At 38.8% G+C, this 9,673-nt stretch overlaps 1 protein-coding gene across 1 annotated transcript; it reads right to left on the bottom strand.

The window, feature by feature from the left end:
* Positions 1-3,794: 3,794 nt before the first annotated feature.
* klhl38a (kelch-like family member 38a) lies at positions 3,795-8,486 on the bottom strand. The gene is made up of 4 exons (XM_067425521.1): positions 7,861-8,486; positions 5,712-7,068; positions 5,523-5,628; positions 3,795-4,604 (listed from the first exon to the last, which is right to left on the bottom strand). The coding sequence occupies exons 2-4, from the start codon at positions 7,065-7,067 to the stop codon at positions 4,315-4,317; spliced, it is 1,752 nt and encodes a 583-aa protein (XP_067281622.1). The 5' UTR covers position 7,068; positions 7,861-8,486; the 3' UTR covers positions 3,795-4,314.
* Positions 8,487-9,673: the final 1,187 nt, after the last annotated feature.

Genomic DNA, 9,673 nt, shown 5'->3' with positions numbered 1-9,673 from the left:
CATTTGAAATTGCATTTCATCATTACACTGGCATTGATACGTCAAGGAATAATTGTGCGCCTCGTATGAGATAACTACTAGGATATATTAAAAGAGTAACCACGTACCTCTATGGAACCCAAAGAAAAATAATATAATGAGTGAGGGTATATTTAAAGATGCTGGCAGTCTAAATGAGATTATATGAGATATACTCAAGCCTCAAGATAATGCAAACTTTTCCACATATCATTACCTCAATATAAGTCATGTATTTGCTGAGCTAGTGACAAATGTATGGATGAAATATAAGGTTTCTATAGTCATTTAGGATGTTTTCTCCTTATGATTTTGACATTTGACTTTCCAAATAGCAGGAGATACATGATATAAACTAGTGGGAGAATGACAGAATTGCAATTCTCCACAAGAGGGCAGAAAAACATCACTTTAAACAGCTGACTCTTTTAAAAACGGACTGTCTGGCATATTCTACATTACAAAATGAGCTGAAGAATTGTGGTTATTAGTGAAAATGTTTGTATAAATCTTTTTTGATAAATACATGTACAGTATATGCCTCAATATGAAATCTGTATTTTCCCTTATGAAAATTAACTATGGTTTTACTACTAAAACTCCGAAAAAACATTATTATAGTTAATCCATGCCACGGAACCGCAAATTAACCATGGTTTTGCTACGCTAACCACAAAAACGTGGTAAAACTATGGTTAATCAACTATGGCAAAAATAATCAATAAGCTAAAACCCATTTTCGTAAGTAACAGTAGGCCTAGAGCTGTTAAAGCTACGTTAGCTATGCAGACGTTCGGTTCAGATCAGATCATAATAGTGCAATTGACCTGTCTTAAATAGGCTACAGCACATGTTATGCCCCAGTATTTAACAGTGACGTTTTATACAGTCAGTTTCTTAAGAGATATGTTTCATAAGGCCTAATTAGTTCATGCTGATTTACAAACACGTTCCCACTGAGGTTGAGCTGAGAGAGTGGACGGACTGTCGGAGTAAACTGAGATGATGATGACAGTGGCAAAAAAAAACAAGTCTGTCCTGCAGTCTGATTGGCTGTTACCATAACAACAGTTGTCAAGGGCTATGTGCGCTTGAGGGGTGTACTTTCCATCTAAAAGCTCGGGGCTAAAGTTAGTGGTGAGTTTTGCGCGAGACCAGCTGTGCTTCCGATTACACCACCGCCCCTCCCGCGGTCAGACCGTTTGTTATGCTCAGTATGTAGTTGTGTAGGCCTACCGTGAATGACAAAGTGCAGTAAAACTAACCTGAATCGATCGGTTTTAGGAATGAATAGACTAGAAGTCCTTCAACATATATTTTATTGACTAGTCCGGTTAAAGAAAAAGCAGATATTTCTAATTTCATCAAAGGTAAGGTCAAGGACAGTTTTCAAGCAGCATTACATAGGAGGAGGCCTTTGTGTCTTCAGTGATGTCAGTTGTCAGTGCTCTTCAAGCGCATATTTTTTATTTATTAATGGTTTGCAGACAAGTGAACCTCTTCAAACCATAGCTTCAAACTGTTGGCACAGGGCTTGGAGATCAACATGCTGTAATAAACACAAGTCATTAATAACAAACACTTTCTGTTATTTCATGATTTCATCTTTTAAAATAAGACCTATTTTGGAAACAAAGGGAAAGCAAACTAAAAGAAAACTACAAAGCCAAAAGAATGTGGTCACCTGAACCACACACACACACACACTTACACACACTTACACACACACACACACACACACACACACACACACACACACACACACACACACACACACACACACACACACACACACACACACACACACACACACACACACACACACACATGTTGGTCTATGTGGTTTACAGGGACTCTCCATAGGCGCAATGGTTTTTATACCCTACAAACCGTATTTTCTATCCCCTTACACTGCCCCTGCCCGTAAACCTACCCATCACAGGAAACATTCTGCATTTTTACTTTCTCAACAAAAAAACCCATCATTTAGTATGTTTTTAAGGCTATTTGAAATATGAGGACATTTGAAATGTCCTCGTAAACCACATTTATAGTGTAATACCCATGTATTATACAAATTATACTATATCATATATATATATATATATATATATATATATATATATATATATATATATATATATATATATATATATATTTATATCATAAACCACATAAACAGGCTCACACACACACACACACACACACACACACACACACACACACACACACACACACACACACACACACACACACACACACACTTTCTGGTGTGCTATCTTTCTGGGGACTCTCCACATGCTTTTTATACTGTACAACCCATATATATATAATCTATTCCCTTACACTAATCCTAAACCTGTTGTCAAACATCACACAAAACTTTCAGCAGTTTTACATAAATAAATAAAAAACATTCTGTAGGATTTATAAGCGTTTGTGCTCATGGGGACCTTAATTTATGTCCGCACAGTTACACGAGTCCCCATGAGTCTGTGTGCATTCAGGTTGAAGTTCCCACTGGGATAGAAAAACACACACAGGTCTGGTTCATGTGGGACGTAATGGTTTTTATACCTAACAAACTGTACATTCTACCCCCCCTACACTGCCCCTACCCCTAAACCTACCCATCACAGGAAACATTCTGCATTTTTATTTTCTCAAAAAAACCTCATCCTGTATGATTTATAAACCTTTTGAAAAGTGGGGACCGCTGGCTGGTCACACACACACACACACACACACACACACACACACACACACACACACACACACACACACACACACACACACACACACACACACACACACACACATCCATAGACATGATGATTACACACACACTTCCATAGACATGATGATTTTTATACTGTACAAACTATATATTCTATCCCCCTTACACTATCTCTAAACATTCTGCACATTTTCAAAAAACTAAACAATACTTAGTATGTTTTAAGCTACCAAAAATGTTCCCACAAAGACATTGAAAATGCAAATATGCATAACGTTTAGGGAGAGTGTAGGGGGGATAGAATATATAGTTTGTACAGTATAAAAATCATTATGTCATTATGTGCATATACATTCTCCATGGCTAAATTTAAGAAATATATATTAAGATCACAAAAACATATATAGTCTTATTTCAATGGATTCATTTGAAATTAATTTACTGTGTTCATTTGTGATGCAAAGGATCGCATGGCCTACCATAATGCCACTTTTGAATCGCCACAATAATTAACATAGTGAATATTGTTAGCTTTTTATATTTTCAATTTAAAATGAAAGCTTTTCTAAAGTTGTTGAAATGCAGTGGTCACCCAGGGACCTTGATAAGTCTTAAAATGATTTATATTTAGTTACATCAACTTAACCTTTATTAAAATGCTAAAAAGTTGATTTATCACAACAGTTAAGGAGTGTCTTCAAATACCATCTTGGATAGGGGGGCATTGGAGTCAAAAAGTTGATTGTTTTCTTTTTGGAGCAAATGGGAATGCAAAATATATACAGTATACAAACGTTTACCCTACTCTGTTAACTTTCGACTTACAGGTCCACTGTCCAGCTGGAACGGAAAAGGGTCCCTGAAAATGTTTTCTATATATGCTTGATTTTATGTATCAGTAATGTGTGTAGCAGAAATAGTAAATCCTGTTAATTTGAAGCAGGTGTCCACATACTTTTAGCGCACATGGAACATCAAGCATTTCATGATCCATTAGGTTTGTTTTCAGCCTTTATTAATTACACAGAACTGACCACACACCATATCTCTGAGGGAATGCTCTCTTCATTTGACCAATTACTTCATCACAGTCATGTCCTTATGCGTGCATGATTTTACACTGGCTAAAAAGATTGTCACATCTCCTTCATTCCAATTAAATTCAGGCTAACAAGGCACTATTGACAAAAATTTGGCTGCTCGAGCGGTTCTGATGAGAAACATCTGTCTGAAGATTTTTGGGTCACAGTTCTTCAGGGACAGCTGTGCATTGCGTAAGTCTGCCGTTTTGCTCTGAGGTCCTGGGCTCACTCCCTGAGGTCCACTGTGATGCTTGCAATTGCCAGCTCAAATCTCTTTTGATTTAAGAAGGCACAGATGCTGGTGAGCACCAGCAGCATACCATCAAAGCCACAGCTGAGATATACTCAACCCACAAACGAACGCAAGATTCCTCAGATGCTTTCCAGTCTCAGCTGCGGCCCCATATTTTTCATTTCCCTTAATGAGCAGGGGAGCGAACGGGACGCCCAAGCAGAGATGTTGCACCCTCTGAGCAATCATGGGGGGTTGGGACGGTTGGAGACGCAGATCAGCGATAGTGAACCGTGATCAAACAGTTTGTATGGTAAAGAGCCTTTAAAAGTCCACACGTCTGTTTTATGGTCATAGCACTCGAAGCAGTCGGAGTCCTCGATGACATCATGGGCGTTGAGGAAGCGTCCTCCGGTCACATAGAGTTTGTTATTAATGACTGTGGCCGCATGGTGCATCCGTCTCTCCTTCATGTTTGCACACTTCACAAATTTATTCGCTTTGGTGTCGTAAGCAATCACTCTTCTTGTGTATCCTAAAAAGATTGCCAACACACAGCAGTTTGATTAAAGCACAACTCAACAAATGATGCATAATGTTTCATTTTTGGAAAATTTTATGATCCATAGTAAAGGGCAAGAATTTTCCTCTTGACTGATTTCATCTAAACATGTATTGACTGTTACTTTATTAAATTAATTATGCTCTGGTTAATCATGACATGAGTTTAGTTTTGAGGCTGAATTATACATTTTGTATCAGTTTATAATAGTGATCTGGGAATTTATTAAATGTTATATATTAAAAGGTTTTCATGACTATTTGTTATTGTAATTTTGATTTTTAGAGTAAACAGGTCTTTATTTTGACATAATATTTCTATTATTATAATTTGTTTTGTCATTGTTCAATTGTTCAACTAAATCAGTGGTTCTCAACCAAGAGAACTGGTGCCCACTAGGGGGCCTCAATATTAAAATGATTTAAAATAAGACCAAATCATATTTAAAATAAAAATGTTATTCCACCCCTTCAATGAATAGAAAAATATGAGGTAGCCTAATTAAAAAAAAGTGTGTTCTTTATACCTGGAAATGTCATGTAAATTATTAAAATATTACAACTTAATGGGAACTTTTCTTTAGTTATGCCAAGCTCTGAAATATTACATCGGCTGGAAATTGTGAGTAAAACATATTAAAAAAAAAAAATCCTATCCAGTAAATCATGAATGGCTGGAAGATTAATGTAATTGTTTAAAAAGAGTGGTAACTTTTTATTTTGAATTCCAATTCCATTTTTTTAAACAAATATGTGGTGGGGGCATTAAAGTAAAACTTGTTGAGAACCCCAACCTAAATTGTCAAAATGCAATAATTTGTACATAGATTTACAAAAAAAAAAGTGTTTTACATTACAATTTATATGTATTTTTCTTACAATATTTACTCACCTCCAACAATATAAATCTTGTCTTCTATAACAGCAGCAGGAGCGCAGACGTTCTTCACTGTCCTGGTTTCCAGTCTAGACCACAAGTTGCGGGAGATGTGATATACCTTGGAAAGATGAAAGGCATTTGTCATGTAGGATCACACCTTGAGCGAAGCACAGCTTATCTTTTCTGAATGACTTTTGTTACCTGTATTAGTCTTACTGGGTTCTGCAAGGCATCCTCGCCTCCAAACACATAAATCCTTTGGTCGTTGGCCGCCACTGCAGGGTGTAGGACTGCTGTGGGCATCGGTGCCATTGCCTCCCATTGATTGAACATGCTGTTGTAGCGCTCTACTGTATTTGAGATCTGCTTATTCGGCCCTATCCCACCAAGAGCGAAGATAAAGTGAAGGTAGGAGACACATTGATGGGCATACCGTGGCACCAGCATGGGTTCGGCGGTCCTCCACTGATTGGTCTTCAATGAGAGGGTATACACTGTGGCACTAACCGCACTGTCTCCAGATACCAGACTAAGACTGAGTCCCCCCACTACATACAGAATGCTGTGAATACAGACATACGCCGCCTTGTAGAGCCGCAAAGGTAGTTTAGCAAGCCACTGCCAACGTTGTGTCCTTTCGTCGTAGAGAAGTGCCTCCCGAGACGTCTGTTCGTTGTTTTTGCGGCCTCCAACCACCACCAGAGTCTCCCGGCATGTGTAGCGACGCGGTGTTGTCCAGAGAGGCTTCAGCTCTCGAGTGCATTTGGCACTCACGGAAAACATCAGACGTCGCACAGACTCGATGATCTCAGTGCAAAGTGTAGACGACTGGACGAGCGGATCGTTGGCGATAAACTGGAAGAGGTATGTTGGATGGATGTACCGTAACCGGACCTTCTTGAAGAGGTCGTGAATGGCTCCTCGGCGGGAGAAGGGGTCATGGTGGATCCAAGCAAGTAACGTCTCAAAAACCTGCTCCTCCTCCGCGCACAGTCGGTCGTCCTCCAGGTAGCACATTAGCTCGGGAAGGGACAGTTCGCAGAAGTCCTCAGTAGCAGCCACGTCCGAGAAACAACGCACGGCCATTTCTTTGGCTCTCTCCTTGAGGCTTTCACAGTGAAGGATCTCTGAGAGCCGGATCATGCTCAGGCAGTTTTCCGGATTGAGCTGTTCCTGAAGGAAGGTGGAGCAGGCCTCAAAGAGCCTCCCGTACTGTAGCATGGAGGCCGCCTGCATCAGGGGCAGCACAAGCTCCATGGTAATGGTAATGGTACCAGTATAGATGTAATCCACGACGCATTCAATGACTTCCGATGCGATCCCTTTCAGGTCCACTCTAGTCTGGCTGCTCTCCCGAAAGTTGCTGCAGAACATGGCTCGGAAGTAGGGGCTGCTGGAAACCAAGACGTTCCTGTGGCACGGGATCTCCTTGTCTTCGGTGCACAAGATCACATCGGTAAAGATCTGCTCATGTCTCAATATGTTCAACTGAAACAGGAGGTGAGCAGGGAGCTCTTGATCCTTGAACGGAAAGATCTCTGTTGATATACTAGCCATGCTGCAAAGGGTGAGGATTGAGAGTTTAATGGCAGATAAACATTACCATTCAGTCACGATGAGTAAGAAGTTACTGTTTACTATTGTTATGGCCACAACATAACCTATCCTCCCTCCCTCAAAGCTCTTTTTCTCTGTTACTTTATCAGTTCGGATGTTCAGTGCCACACCACAGTGTTCTATTCCAGTGTCCCTTAAATCATTTTAATGCATTCATGTGTAGTGCTTGGCTACATTTCCCAATCTAAGCTAAGTTTATCAACGCCCTAGTATCACTTGCCAGCTGTTTCTGATCCCCTCGGTAGGTTTGCCCTTGATAGACTAACCGTTTAGACCAGGACATTTCATAGGCCTATTATCAACACTAAGTCATCTAATCACCCCAGAGACAGCTACTGATTTTATTTCACTCCAGATCACATGGGCCCGTCTGATGTCTATTTTGGGATGCTAATTGTTTTTTCTTATTATTAATCACCATTCTGAGACACCACAACAAGGTTGAAAGTATTCCCCAAAGATAAAAAGATACCATATCATGTTTCAGTGGCACTCGTTTAAAAGAAGACAGCTTCAGAATAAACAACAAACCATCAGTTGTGAAAATGAGTAACAATACCGTAAGCAAAACTAAAAAAATTAAGGATTTAAATATAATTCTCTAGTTCATCAAACATGTTACATAAAATAACTAAATGACACTTCAGGAGAAGCTAATGCTCTTTATCAGAATTTGCATTTTGAACATTCATTTAATCTTGTTGATACTTTTGAAAGTAGCTCTTGAACTCACCTGTTTGTTCTTCACACTTAAGTTCCAATGGGAATCAGACAGTTCAGCAGGATAAAAGCAAATCAATTTCTCCCAAATTTCTCTCTTAAAGAAGACTCAAAAGTGGCATGGAGAAAGACATGAGGTCTCACATTTGGAGTTTGCCATGAGGTCGCTGTGTACATTCCAGTTACCTAGAATAGTCTGGAGGGCTGCTGTCCTCCGGGTCTCACATGTGACCCTCCCCTTGTTTGTTCCTTCAGCGGTGGGCTGTGCACCATGCTTTTTGTGTGTTTACTATGGCAGTGACAGAGAACCCGGCTTATCCGGAGGACAGAGGAAGGGGTCGAGGGCTTGTGCACACCCCCTTGGCAGGCTTGTGTAACCCAGGAAGCTGGTAAATATAGTGCAGTGCTGATGGCTAGGATGAATGCGGTGAACAGCTGAGCCGTTAGGCCCGGTTACCTTGGTTTGCCTCATGTTTGAGAAGATCACAGTATTTACCTGCCTATTAAGATGGACATTCATATAAAATACGCCTCTCAACATTTTCAACATGTTCTTTAGCTTGTTTTTGTCATGTTTTATATTCATGCCTTTTTATTTTCATATGATAATTCTTTGTTTTATTTTGAAGTATCTGGGGGGTGATTTTCTTGTTATTTAGTCTGGTTTAATCATTGGCTCTTGTTAATTAATTATTGTATTTAATCCCCTCATGTTTGCTGTTTCTTGTTGTATTGATGTTTTCAAGACTATTATTAGATCATTGTAAAGCTTGCAATATTTTGTTTTCTTAGATATAAAGTTTTATTGTATATATATATATATATATATATATATATATATATATATATATATTAATATTCTGTAGAATATTTCATAGCTGAAAGTCCTATGCTGACAGATTAAGAAATACTTTTTTGAAATTATGCTATCATTTACAATCAATATAAAAGTAAATGATACACATCAAAGAAAGAAAGTGAATATGATGAATTATACATTTTATATCTTGAATGAACTAAATGCTACAGGTGTATTATAGCCCTATCATCAGCTTTATGTTGGGAGATGAATTACTGTCATGTTTAGATTGCTGGAGAGGGAAAGAAAAACAAACAGGCATCCAGGCAGATTATATGACAGCCCTTGAATTCCATGGAGTCTGGAATGTCAGCAAGGGAGCATCCTCTTTAGCAATGCCACATCTTCCCTGGGATGAAAACAGCTGTGTTTGCTTTGCCTACTGCACCTTTCTTACCTAGTGGCATTATCATGCTCATAGGTGTGGTTAATGGATTTACCTCAACACAAACAGTCACTTTGAAGATATTTATTTTTAGGGAACATGTTGTGTGGTTTAAAGACAGATAATAGGCTATCATAGTATCAATTGCGGTTCTTACAGCCAATAAACGACTAAGTGGAGCCTGTGAACATCAAAGGCTTAAATGTAGTTTTATAATGACGTGTGGGCAAATATTTAATATAATTTGTTTCATTTTAAGCCATCTGAGTTTATTTTGGTTTACTAGACCCTTACTACATTTAAATGCTATGCGTATTTATTAATGTTTGTTTTGCAGCGATGACTTCGTGGACGAATTGTTCATTAGAGTCGGATCTTTACCATGAATCAGTTGAGTTGAAACCCTCACAAACAATTCTTTCACGAATCGGACTAAATCGTTCCGAGCAGTCCGAACTTTAGGTTCTGAAAGACTAAACCGAATCATGACTGCAAAAACTAAACTGACATACATGTAATTACAGTAAAACCCTTATTAATAAGCCATAATAAACATTCATATGTGTTCGCCGGTAAGTCACG

Source organism: Pseudorasbora parva, chromosome 19 (assembly GCF_024679245.1).
Source record: "Pseudorasbora parva isolate DD20220531a chromosome 19, ASM2467924v1, whole genome shotgun sequence".
Taxonomy (NCBI): domain Eukaryota; kingdom Metazoa; phylum Chordata; class Actinopteri; order Cypriniformes; family Gobionidae; genus Pseudorasbora; species Pseudorasbora parva.
The sequence above is the reverse complement of the archived record's forward strand: the minus strand, read 5'-3'. Positions and strand labels throughout refer to the sequence as shown.

Coding starts and splice junctions, on each gene's coding strand:
- klhl38a (XM_067425521.1), bottom strand. CDS start 7,067: ATGGCTAGTATATCAACAGAGATCTTTCCGTTCAAGGATCAAGAGCTC. Junction 5,629..5,711: donor ACCCAGTAAGACTAATACAG/GTAACAAAAGTC, acceptor CATCTTTCCAAG/GTATATCACATCTCCCGCAA. Junction 4,605..5,522: donor CAAGATTTATATTGTTGGAG/GTGAGTAAATAT, acceptor CAATCTTTTTAG/GATACACAAGAAGAGTGATT.